This window comes from Salvelinus sp. IW2-2015, linkage group LG17, assembly GCF_002910315.2.
Source record: "Salvelinus sp. IW2-2015 linkage group LG17, ASM291031v2, whole genome shotgun sequence".
NCBI classification, from domain to species: Eukaryota; Metazoa; Chordata; class Actinopteri; order Salmoniformes; family Salmonidae; genus Salvelinus; species Salvelinus sp. IW2-2015.
The window spans coordinates 22,686,289-22,698,931 of record NC_036857.1 but is presented as its reverse complement, the minus strand read 5'-3'; the positions used below and the strand labels follow the sequence as shown (position 1 = coordinate 22,698,931).

At 38.1% G+C, this 12,643-nt stretch overlaps 1 protein-coding gene across 4 annotated transcripts; it reads right to left on the bottom strand.

Moving 5' to 3' along the window:
- Positions 1 to 818: 818 nt before the first annotated feature.
- LOC111977193 (ORM1-like protein 2) lies at positions 819 to 7,369 on the bottom strand. 4 transcript variants are annotated; one of them, XM_024006546.2, is made up of 4 exons: positions 7,198 to 7,369; positions 5,273 to 5,447; positions 1,747 to 1,898; positions 819 to 1,578 (listed from the first exon to the last, which is right to left on the bottom strand). In XM_024006546.2, exons 2-4 carry the CDS (start codon positions 5,444 to 5,446, stop codon positions 1,443 to 1,445), a joined length of 462 nt encoding a protein of 153 aa, XP_023862314.1. In that variant the 5' UTR covers position 5,447; positions 7,198 to 7,369; the 3' UTR covers positions 819 to 1,442. The 4 variants fall into 4 exon arrangements, with proteins under 4 accessions (XP_023862314.1, XP_023862315.1, XP_023862313.1 ...); XM_024006547.2 differs by having other exon boundaries at positions 7,260 to 7,368; XM_024006545.2 differs by lacking the exon at positions 7,198 to 7,369 and adding an exon at positions 6,921 to 7,028.
- Between the last annotated feature and the right edge of the window lie 5,274 nt (positions 7,370 to 12,643).

The following is a 12,643-nucleotide window of genomic DNA, read 5'->3' as shown; positions in this document are numbered from 1 at the left end:
TTTAGGGACAAACACCCTATGCTTTGACTAACTAAAATGTTCACCTTGACAACCTTCAATATTACCAGGTTTCAGAATAGATTGTCATCCTGTTAGCTGCAATTCTCAAGCCAGGTGGCGCAACACTTTTGCTTTTCACTTCTACTTCTGAAAAGGTGACACAAATGTTGTTTGCATTCCAGACAGTGGGTGCGAGTCAGGCAACCCCATATGGGTTTCTGCAGTCTGACAGCTGATGATGGAGCTACTATATAATTTGCATGTGCTTACCAGGAAAACAGATTGGCATATTCTACAGCGTAGTCAAATTATTACCCAGGACACCATTTCCACTACTTCCCCCAGGAGAGCAAACACACCACCTCAGTAGGGAGACACCTCATAACTGAAATGCAAACATGGTCATAGCTCGGGCGGAAATCCCTGTTTTATCAGCACATCACAGGAAACGTGATAGGCCTCATGTAAAGTGTGTGGAGTTCCCCAGAATCCCCACACAGGCAATCTGAGAATTTACATGATGGTCCGACCACTCACTCCTGCACAATGTTACTATACTCCTGTGTTGCTGTTCCTCACTGCTGAACATTCCCCTTAGGTTTCCCTCATGTCATTCAAAACCCACACCATCCAAGGAATTACAATAGGAACATTGTGGGATTAGATGAGAACAATCAATGCAATAATTAAACTTTGTCTTGTGTAATTATTAATCTGCTGCACAGTGCACTTATGTGTGTGTACAATATGGTAAGGATGTACCCCAAATTTCCAAACAAACACAGGAAGTATTTAGATGTAGGCTGAAGAATCAAACCTGATATTGGAACATTTATTTTTTAGGCACTATCACATATTGAGAATGCTCACATGGCAATGTATATCCAAGAGTCTTCACATGGATTGGTCACCAAACTAAATGAAAAAAATGTGGCAGCCAACTGAAAACTTTAAGGCACCACAAACATACTGGTGCCCACCACTCCATTTGTATGGCTGCCACTATCCTAAACTCTCTAATCACACATTCTAATGTGTGGACAAATACAAGTAATTATGAAGACTTAGTTTTCAAGGTGATGAAGTTCACATTAAAGCTCTTTCTAGAAAATGGCAAATACATGTTATCCAACCAAAGAGAGAAGAATGGTTTGAGGATACATGCACATTGCACACATACATTATGAATGTCAAATAATGAAAATAAATATAGTGAAATAAAGCAGTGGCCACTCAGTAGCTCTTAATCATATAGCTTTGTGTTCAGCGCATTTTGCTTCCTTTGTTTTTGGTCAGAGAGGTAACATGAACTGTGCAATAAAAACAACAATTTCCTTCAAAACAGCTCAAAGTTACCGAACATGTCTTCTTCACTTCTGCCTCTGGACCTAAGAAATGAACTACACATAAATAAAACATAAATCTGATACTATCCAGTTGTGTCAGTACTTATTGATCCCAAATATTCGTACTCCATGGAACAGGGGCAGCTTTGGAAGGAGGACACTGAGGAGAGAGCCTGTATTGACCAGGAAATAGGTGGCATCGTACTTGGTGTAGAAACTGGCAAGAATATACCTGAATAATTAACAGATGGTTTAGAGTTATTATTCAATGCTGATAACAAACAAGAATGCAATAATTACTTGTCTATGTTAAACTATCATTGCAAGCCATAAGAAAAAATAACATGTTTTGCTCCAAAGCACATGGATAATACTAGTATGCACAAATGTTCTGTCTTACAGTACAATGGGTGAGATGGTGAGGAATTTGCGTGAGGATGTGAACTGGATGCCGTTGTCCATCTGTTCCCAGTGTGTGAGTAAGCGAGCTTTGCCCTGGTCTGGTGTCTCAAAAGGAGTTCCTTTCACCGTGTGCAGAAACAAGTACATCACCTGTGGTGGACAGATCACACATACGCTATATATACAAAAGGATGTGGAATAGAGGTCGACCGATTAATTACCCTGGTCTGGTGGATTAATTAGGGCCGATTTCAAGTTTTCATAATAATCGGTAATCTGCCTTTTTGGATGCCGATTATGGCCGATTACATTGCAATCCATGAGGAGACTGCTTGGCAGGTTGACCGCCTGTTACACGAGTGCAGCATCAAAATGACCTTGTGGCTGCAAGGAGCCAAGGTAAGTTGCTAGCTAGCATTAAACTTATCCTATAAAAAACAATCAATCTAAACATAATCACTAATTAACTACACATGGTTGATGATATTACTAGGTTAACTAGCTTGTCCTGCGTTGCATATAATCAATGCGGTGCCTGTTAATTTATCATCGAATCACAGCCTACTTCAACTTTGCCAAACAGGTGATGATTTATCAAAAGCGCATTCGCGAAAAAAGAAAAATCGTTACAAATGTACCTAACCATAAACATCAATGCCTTCCTTAAAATCAATACACAGAAGTATATTTTTTTAAACCTGCATATTTAGTTAAAAGAAATGCATGATAGCAGACAATATTAACCAGGGAAATTGTGTCACTTCTCTTGCATTCAGTGTAAGCAGAGTCAGGGTACAGTTTAAGTCGGAAGTTTACATACACCTTAGCCAAATACATTTAAACTCAGTTTTTCACAATTCCTGACATTTAATCCCAGTAAAGATTCCTTGTCTTAGGTCAGTTAGGATCACCACTTTATTTTAAGACTGTGAAATGTCAGAATAGTAGTAGAGAGAATAATTTCTTTCAGCTAGTATTTCTTTCATCACATTCCCAGTGGGTCAGACGTTTACATACACTCAATTAGTATTCGGTAGCATTGACTTTAAATTGTTTAACTTGGGTCAAACGTTTTGGGTAGCCTTCCACAAGCTTCCCACAATAAGTTGGGTGAATTTTGGCCCATTCCTCCTGACAGAGCTGGTGTAACTGAGTTAGGTTTGTAGGCCTCCTTGTTCACACACGCTTTTTCAGTTCTGCCCACAAACTATAGGATTGAGGTCAGGGCTTTGGGATGGCCACTCCAATACCTTGACTTTGTTGTCCTTAAGCCATTTTGCCACAACTTTGGAAGTATGCTTGGGGTCATTGTCCATTTGGAAGACCCATTTGCGACCAAGCTTTAACTTCCTGACTGATGTCTTGAGATGTTGCTTCAATATATCCACATAATTGTCCATCCTCATGATACAATCTATTTTGTGAAGTGCACCAGTCCCTCTTGCAGCAAAGCACCCCCACAACATTGATGCTGCCACCCCCGTGCTTCACGATTGGGATGGTGTTCTTCGGCTTGCAAGCCTCCCCCTTTTTCCTCCAAACATAACGATGGTCATTATGGCCATACAGTTCTATTTTTGTTTCATCAGACCAGAGGACATTTTTCCAAAAAGTACGATCTTTGTCCCCATGTGCAGTTGCAAACCGTAGTCTGGCTTTTTTATGGCGTTTTGGAGCAGTGGCTTCTTCCTTGCTGAGCGGCCTTTCAGGTTTGTCGATATTGGACTCGTTTTACTGTGGATATAGATACTTTTGTACCTGTTTCCTCCAGCATCTTCACAAGGTCCTTGCTGTTGTTCTGGATTGATTTGAACTTTTTGCACCAAAGTATGTTCATCTCTAGGAGACAAAACGCGCCTCCTTCGTGAGTGGTATGACGGCTGCGTGGTCCCATGGTGTTTATACTTGCTTACTATTGTTTGTACAGATGAACGTGGTACCTTCAGGCATTTGGAAATTGCTCACGAGGATGAACCAGACTTGTGGAGGTCTACAATTTTTTTTCTGAGGTCTTGGCTGATTTATTTTGATTTTCCCATAATGTCAAGCAAAGAGGCACGGAGTTTGAAGGTAGGCCTTGAAATACATCCACAGGTACACCTCCAATTGACTCAAATTATGTCAATTAGCCTATCAGAAGCTTCTAAAGCCATGACATCATTTTCTGGAATTTTCCAAGTTGTTTAAAGGCACAGTCAACTTAGTTTATGTAAACTTTGCTGACCCACTGGAATTGTGATACAGTGAATTATAAGTGAAATAATCTGTCTGTAAACAATTGTTGGAAAAATTGCTTATGTCATGCACAAAGTAGATGTCTTAACCGACTTGCCAAAACTATAGTTTGTTAACAAGAAATTTGTGGAGTGGTTGAAAAATGAGTTTTAATGACTCCAACCTAAGTGTATGTAAACTTCCGACTTCAACTGTATATGGAACAGTTTGGGCCGCCTGGCTCGTTGCTAACTGTGTTTCTTCCTAACAAAGACCGTAATTAATTTGCCAGAATTTTACATAATTATGACATAACATTGAAGGTTGTGCAATGTAACAGCAATATTTAGACTTAGGGTTGCCACCCGTTTTTACAAAATACAGAATGGTTGCGTATTTCACTGACAGAATAAACGTTTTGTTTTCAAAATGATTGTTTCCGGATTTGACCATATCAATGACCAAAGGCTCGTATTTCTGTGTGTTTATTATAATTAAGTCTATGATTTGATATTTGATAGAGCAGTCTGACTGAGCGGTGTTAGGCAGCAGCAGGCTCATAAGCATTCATTCAAACAGCACTTTACTGCGTTTGCGAGCCGCTCTTAGCAATGCTTGAAGCATAGCGCTGTTTATGACTTCAAGCCTATCAACTCCCGAGATTAGGCTGGCAATACTAAAGTGCCTATAAGAACATCCAATTGTCAAAGGTATATGAAATACAAATGTTATAGAGAAATAGTTGACGCGTCATAATTCCTATAAAAACTACAACCTAAAACTTCTTAACTGGGAATATTGAAGAACTGGGAATATTGAACCACCAGCTTTCATATGTTCTCATGTTCTGAGCAAGGAACTTAAACGTTAGCTTTTTTACATGGCACATATTGCACTTTTACTTTCTTCTCCAACACTGTGTTTTTGCATTATTTAAACCAAATTGAACATGTTTCATTATTTATTTGAGACTAAATAGATTTTATTTATGTATTATATTAAGTTAAAATAAAAAGGGTTCATGTTCATTCAGTATTGTTGTAATTGTCATTTTTACAAATATATATAAAAATCGGCAGATTAATCGGTATCGGCGTTGAAAAATCATAATCGGTCGACCTCTACAACAGACACACTTATTAGTCATTACAATGTCATAACACAAGTCTGCATTACTCTACTGTTCAAAATTATGAGGATCCAATAACTTAAATTGCTATATCTATCAAAAAGAGGGGCTTAAATATATTTAAATGAGGCCTACATTTGGTTGGAAAAACAAAAAACAAACTATAAATACTTGTTCTGACCAGATTATGGATGACATTTGTGAGGGTCCAGACGAGGGGCACTGTGAGGACAGGGATGCTCAACAGGATGACGTGCAGCACGGTGACCAGCAGTAGGTATGCCAGCCAGATCCCTCTGCTGTTCATTACCTGCGTGTTGGGGTTCACCTCACTGTGAGCCACACCCACATTCATCCTGAGGGAACAGAGGCTGATTACAAATGATGGTCATTGGAAATTGAAGCTTGATACAGGAAACATTGAAGCTTAATGCAGGAAATCAATCTACAGGATCTAGGCCTACGGCTTGGGAAATTCCTATTAATTTCTAGAATTGAAGTATGATGTTAAATGGAAAATTTGAAAGAGCAGATTTTTTGATTGGTATATGAATAACATAAAATCTAGAATTCAATTCTGTGAAAATTGTACTAAACAAAAGGAGAATGAGTACATCATTTGCATATTTCACAGTTCCCTCAATTACTCATTTCACAGATCAACGTGAGAAGATGAGGTAGGCTATGTCAGATATAGAACATTGATGTCAAGTGGGAAGTAGAAATCTAGTGGCCTAGTTCTCCTTCCAGTATACCACTAGGTCAGGTAAAGTGGCCATCTGTTACTGCATCCTATTATCGTGGGTAGGTAGCTATCAATATACTGTACATATTTCATGGCTTGTATAAAAAACAATATATATATATTCCAATCCAAGTGTATTTGAGAAATTGAGAATTCTGCCACTGATCCCCACAGCCATGATCCCTACCTCAGTCTGGCTAACTACTACAAAAACTAGCTAATATCTTGTTGTTGATATAGCAAGTGGGTCTAACGTCAACTCATCTGACTGAGTAGCTCATGCCACTTTAGTCCTGATTTGGTGACTACAGTCGGTCGTTTAGAAGTCAGCTATTAGTTAGCTAGCTCTTTAAGTTAAATGGGCAATCAGCAGTTCCTACATCCATTTTCATACTTACATGTACCCATTAAAAAATAAAAATAAATACTTACAAATGCCTTAGTTCAACTGTCGTACCCCATCAGAACCCCAAATATACGCTTGTTTTACTCCAATGTTTGTAAACAAAGTAAATGTAAATAAACACTGTATTGCATAATAAACATGGTTAAAACTACCCTTGCAAAAAAATTGCAGTAAAAGTGAGGTAAATGCAGTCAACTGTGGTATTGCAGATATTGTACTGCAGTTATACTGCACTGTAACTGCAGTTAAACTGCAAAATTCCTGCAGTAAAAAAAATACTGTAAATACGTACTTCAGTTATACTGCAAACTTTTTTCGTAAGGGTATACTTTTGATATCATGGAGGTCAGTCCTGTCTTTGAATTTGCGAGTGTTTACAATTCTCAAGCCCCATACACCCGCTTTATACCGAAACAGTGGTGGGGAGTTCGCTTTGTTATTGTTTCCACCGCCGATTGCTGCTTTAACTAGCTAGCTAGCTAAAAGTCTATCTAACTAGCAAGCTAACTCCACCAGCAAGCTGGCTAGCTAGCTACTGTAGCTAAATAACAACAGCTGTTTGTGCCGTGAAAACTCAAATTAATCTGCAAAATCTACTTAGATTATGTGAATAGGTGCTAACCCATGACATTTAGCATTTTAGATCAAACTTTCCTTACGATCTAGCTAGAAACTCACATTTTGTTGTAACCAGGAAACCTCTAAACATGCTCATTCCATTGTTCGTTTTGGATTGGCTGTAATGGTGCCATGTTATCAGAATCGGATTTTACCGCACAACAGTTTCCCAATAAGAAAGTTATAATGAGTGAGCGGCAGTGGTGTAAAGTACTCAATAAAAAATAATACTTAAGTAGTTTTTTGGGGTATCTGTACTTTACTTTACTATTTATATTTTTGCCTACTTTTACTTCACTACATTCCCAAAGAAAATAATGACATTTTTACTCCATACCTTTTCCCTGACACCAAAAGTACTCGATGCAGTTTGACAGGAAAATGGTCCAATTCACATACTTATCAAGAGAACATCCCTGGTCATCCCCACTGCCTCCGATCTGGCGGACTCACTAAACACAAATGTTTCGTTTGTAAATTATGTCTGAGTGTTGGAGTGTGCCCCTGGCTATCCGTCAATTTAAAAAACTTGACAAATGTGCGGTCTGGTTTGCTTAATTAATATAAGGAATTTGAAATGGTTTATACTTTTACTTTGTCTTTTGATACTTTTAAGTACATTTGAGCAATTCCATTGACTTTTAATACTTAAGTTTATTTTAAACCAAATACTTTTAGACTTTTACTCAAGTAGTATTTTACTTGTACTTGAGTCCTTTTCTCTTAAGGTATCTTTACTTTTTCTCAAGTGACTTTTACTTGTACTTGAGTCCTTTTCTCTTAAGGTATCTTTACTTTTGCTCAAGTATGACAATTCAGTACTTTTTCCACAACTGGTGAGCGGGCAGAAAAAAACAAATATGCCTAATTTTGGGGGGGAGAAATAAAATACAAAACAATGCTTTTGCTTATGTATTACCAGTACGTCAGTGTGCTTTTTAATTAAATGTCTTCAAAAGAGTTCTGCCCATTCAATGAAGGAATGAGTCATAAACCAAACTTCCTTGTATAAGTTAGCTTATGTGCACTGAGTGCAAGTTCCTTTTTTGGGGAAAGTGAGTACAACATAATTTTTTTACAGTTTGAATTACTGTCAACATTACGTAATCATTATTTGAAGGAATTGTAGTCAGCATTACATGTCTACCCACAATAATAGACATATTGAAGTATGGGGCAACAATAGGAAGCTGTGCACCTCCATAAAGAATAACAGGAATGTTTTAGGAAAGCACAGCTTCCTTCTTATGTAGTGTAGTGCTTGACTGCAGTTTGAGAAATCCTGTGACAGCCATTAGAGATTCCTAGATGACCTCCCTAGTATAGATTATTAGCTGTTGAATAATATGTATTATTACAGTAGATCAGGGGCAGACTGGGAAAATAATTTGACCCTGGCAATTTATAACCACCAGCCCACGTCACTGCGCTTCCAGTGGGGGTTCAATAGAGATTAATTACATACATCTGTATGTGCACTAACTAATATCATAGGCTTATTAAATTGGGGTTTAACACCTGAGGTGGAAACACAGTTGTAGGCTACTACCCATGAGACCTATAGGCCTATTCCCTCACAATGGCCGGTTTACAATTCGCGTACGTGCCGCTCCATATCTCAAAGCCATATCAAATATCTTGGTTGTAAAACAATTGCTATTGAGATGAATACTGAAAGTTGATAAATACAAATGATACCTACAGAAAGATTAAACTCTCCACTCTTCGACAGGGCCAAGGGTACGAAGCTTCCTAAGCTGTGTTTTTCCCACAATTGCATTTTTAAATGTTATATGATCAGAACAAATTTTCTCTCAAGCACATGGGAGGAGAGGAGAGTGACTCGCTCATCACAGCAGCAGGGCAGACACTTTCATTACATGAATCCATGAGGATAATAGTTTTTGACCAATTTATAGTTTTAGCCGCCCCAAAAATAAGACATTTTGAGTGAGGTGACAATGTAGAATGTGCTCTTTCTAGGTTTGTAGGCACCCTTTCCGTTTTTTACGATCCATGATCTTGGCTGTCTAACTGATGACAGAGTCTGGACAGGTCTCTTTGCTAATGCTGCATTTGACTTTGAATGAGTTTGCGTGACCTCAGCTCAGCCTATCAGAAAACCAGCCCGGCCCATCTTGGTAGGGGGGCCGGCCTTTGCCCATTGATCAGCTAAAGGCTCATTATATACTGAACAAAAATATAAACAAAACATGTAACAATTTCAAAGACGATCCCACAGGTGAAGAAGACCGATGTGGAGGTCCTGGGCTGGCATATTTACGCATGGTCTGGGGTTGTGAAGCTGGTTTTACGTATTGCCAAATGCTCTAAAAACGACATTGGAGGCAGCTTATTGAAGACAAATGAACATTTAATTATCTTGCAACAGCTCTGGCAGACATTCCTGCAGTCAGCGTGTCAATTGCATGCTCCCTCAATCTTGAGACATCTGTGGCATTGTGATGTGAGACAAAACTGCACATTTTAAAGTGGCCTTTTATTGTCTCCAGCACAAGGTGCACCTGTGTAATGATCATGCCGTTTAATCAGATTATTGATATGCCACACCTGTCAGGTGGATGGATTATCTTGGCAAATGATAAATGCTCACTAACAGAGATATGAATAAATGTGTGCACAAAATTTGAGAGAAATAAGCTTTTTGTGCTTATGGAAAAATTATTTCCCCCCCCCCCAGCTCTAGAAACATGGTACCAACACTTTACATGTTGCATTTGTAACCGATGTGAAATGGCTAGCTAGTTAGCGGTGGTGCGCGCTAATAGCGTTTCAATCGGTGACGTCACTCGCTTTGAGACCTTGAAGTCGTGGTTCCCCTTGCTCCGCAAGGGCCGCGGCCTTTGTGGAGCGATGGGTAACGATGCTTCGTGGGTGTCAGTTGTTGATGTGTGCAGAGGGTCCCTGGTTAGCGCCCGGGTTATGGGCGAGGGGACGGACTAAAGTTATACTGTTACACATTTATATTTTTGTTTAGTGTAGATTAGAACAGAGAAATTGCTCAAAAAACAAACAAAAAACATATTTTTCATTGTTTTATTTTTATCAGCAACAAAAAATTAGGAGTGTGTGTCAATTTTGACCAGCCCAGCCAACTAAAAAAATGGTCCAGCCCATCTGGCATTTTCCAGAATTGAAAGGTGGTCAATCCATCCCTACAGTAGATGTAAGGGCAAAAATAGACACGCTATTGACACAACAAGATATCACAACAAGAGTTCAAAGTTAAAAGTTGTTTATTGTTTTAAGCAATTTAACACGTGGAAAATTATATCCAATAATAAATACATTTTGTTGAAAAAATATTACATTGGCAGATAAATAGGTGTTAACATAAATGAAATAAGTTAAATAAATACATATGTTAAAAATATGTTAAGTTACTTCACAATTTCATACATTTGATAAATATATTAAGATGAATAGATACATATATAAATATATTCCTAAATATAAACAACTGTTCCAAAGTGGAACACAGGCAGATATATAAGTGTGTTAATGAAATGTTTATGAAACATTGTAATAACATACAACACCACAAAAGTTACTTGTCATTTCAGACTATTTTGACCAAATTGATCGTACAATGAATGTAGATGTCCATCTACTACTAAGTTGTCTAATACTGAAACAGATCACAGATGACGAATCAATTGTGGTCTGCTTCGCAGCTCTAGATACAATATTTAGGCGAATCCAGTATGTGTTTTGCAGGATCACCAGGGGCAAAGACCCGAGCCATGAGGATGGAGAAGGAGAACAGCTTCTCAATATTGTCACGGCACAGTCCTGGCTCTTCCCAGCCCTTCACTTCCTGCCACTTCTCTTCTGAATGAGGATGGGGCTCCTACAAAACAATTAAGAGTAAGGATATGCAGCCCCTCAATTAATAAGTTATTGAAATATGATTCTGTAGATTGAGACATCAGTAGGTTCAGACATCAAATACACTGGACTTACCTTCAATTCTAAAAGGAGTTCTTTCAGTACTGTGTTCACCATCTTTCCAGTTTTTGCACAGTTATTCTTGAACTGACTAATTATCCCAAATACTGTACTGTAGTTCTTCAGAGCAAAACCCATCTTCTTAAGACAAGGCTTAGGTGGATCATGGTAAAAAAGACAGAAGGTGATTAATCATCTCAGTTTTGTACACTTGGTGTTGTGTATTTGTTTCTCAAAAAATTAGCATTTGTGTCTGACGGATGATAGAATTGGTTAGTGCTTTAAACATTTAGAAAAAATGTGCATTTGTATAACCATTGACCACATATGTGTCTTATTGAAGTTGTTGGTCCAAGTTAACTCACTATCAGAATGGAACCGAATGGAAGTTGTGACTTACCATTGAATCTGCTCTTAGGTTTTTTGGATCACATTTGTCTGTGGCTTCCACCAGCACTCTTGGCCCTTTGACAACTCTTTCCACATTTTTCAAATGACTGAGCTCCTGCAGGACATGATTAAATGTTTCAGAGGCAGATTCAATACAAGTTGCCTATCTGTGGCAGGCACCTATTAATTTCCACTTCTAACGGTCAGACTACCCACTGGGCACAGACGTCATTTCAACATCATTTTGATTTACATTTGATTGAGTTGTCAACTAAAGTGAATTTAACTTTTTTTTTAAACACAATGTCATTGGATTTCGGTAAAAAGTTGGGCGGAAAAATGACGAAATGCTCTTAAATGTATTACTTTTGTCAAATCCAATAAATGTCTCACGTTGTTTCAACGTCATCACATTGATTTTTGGGGTTGAAATAAAGTGGAAACAACGTTAATTGAACCTGTTTTTAACTAATAGGTACCAAATGTCCCACAAAAGCATCAAGAACCAGGGTAGTTTAGGCCTACTTTAATTCAGTGTTATCATCACCCTACCATTATCAATACTGAATACTGATGATAATCCACTTACCTCAGTTAAGAGTCTTTTAGCAAGTTCATTTAGTTTTAAAGAGCCCTCTGTGACTTTATTCCAACTGATTCCAACTGTTTGGTTAACTGGAGCGCCTAATGCAACTGTAAATACCGCAAGAAGGCTAACAACGGTTATGAACGGCAGGTACATGACTCTGATTTCTTCTACGATTGATTGCAGTTCTGCAGGTCCGTATTGCATGTGTTTATAAATCGCAGTGTCGGTGACATTGCAGCGGAGTCCCTGTCCATTTATATGCTTATACAGGCCGGTGAGTCACGCGAGGACTTTCCCGGGGCATCCTTCAGGTGAGTTTTAGCCTATAGCCAATAGAGTTCAAATGTGGAGTTTCGTTTTCGTTAATGTTGTCCACGCCATATTGTAAAGAATGTGTTTGCAAAGCATTTGACTATTTTCCAATGACAAATGAACCAATGTTGTCTATTTATTATTGAAATTATTGTAGCGTATGTGTTCACCTGACAGTATGAGTGCAGACAATAAATGCACTTATACCCTATTCAATTTGTAGAGCTTGGGACTTTTATAGAAAATAAGTATGCAAGCTAAAAGTCTTAATTAGCCTAATCGACCCAAACGCACACCTATTCATCAAATGGTTCATAGTGAATACAATTGTTTTGAAGCCTAATTGCTGTTTTATTAAAATATTTGTCTTGTTTATTTAAAAAGGTGTTAAACTGGTTATTTAATAGGCCTAGCCCTAGATATTTAAGTTTAAAGTACTCTTGCCTGATGAATATTCCCCCAAAATAAAACCACTTTTTAATAAAAGTATGTTTTATATTTGATAAAATACATTAAGCCAACA

Bases quoted from the DNA above. Each gene is read 5' to 3' on its own strand.
- LOC111977193 (XM_024006545.2), bottom strand. The intron at 1,899-5,272 runs GTCAGAACAAGT...TGTCCACCACAG, and splicing joins CAAATGTCATCCATAATCTG to GTGATGTACTTGTTTCTGCA. The intron at 1,579-1,746 runs GTAAGACAGAAC...TTAATTATTCAG, and splicing joins ACCATCTCACCCATTGTACT to GTATATTCTTGCCAGTTTCT.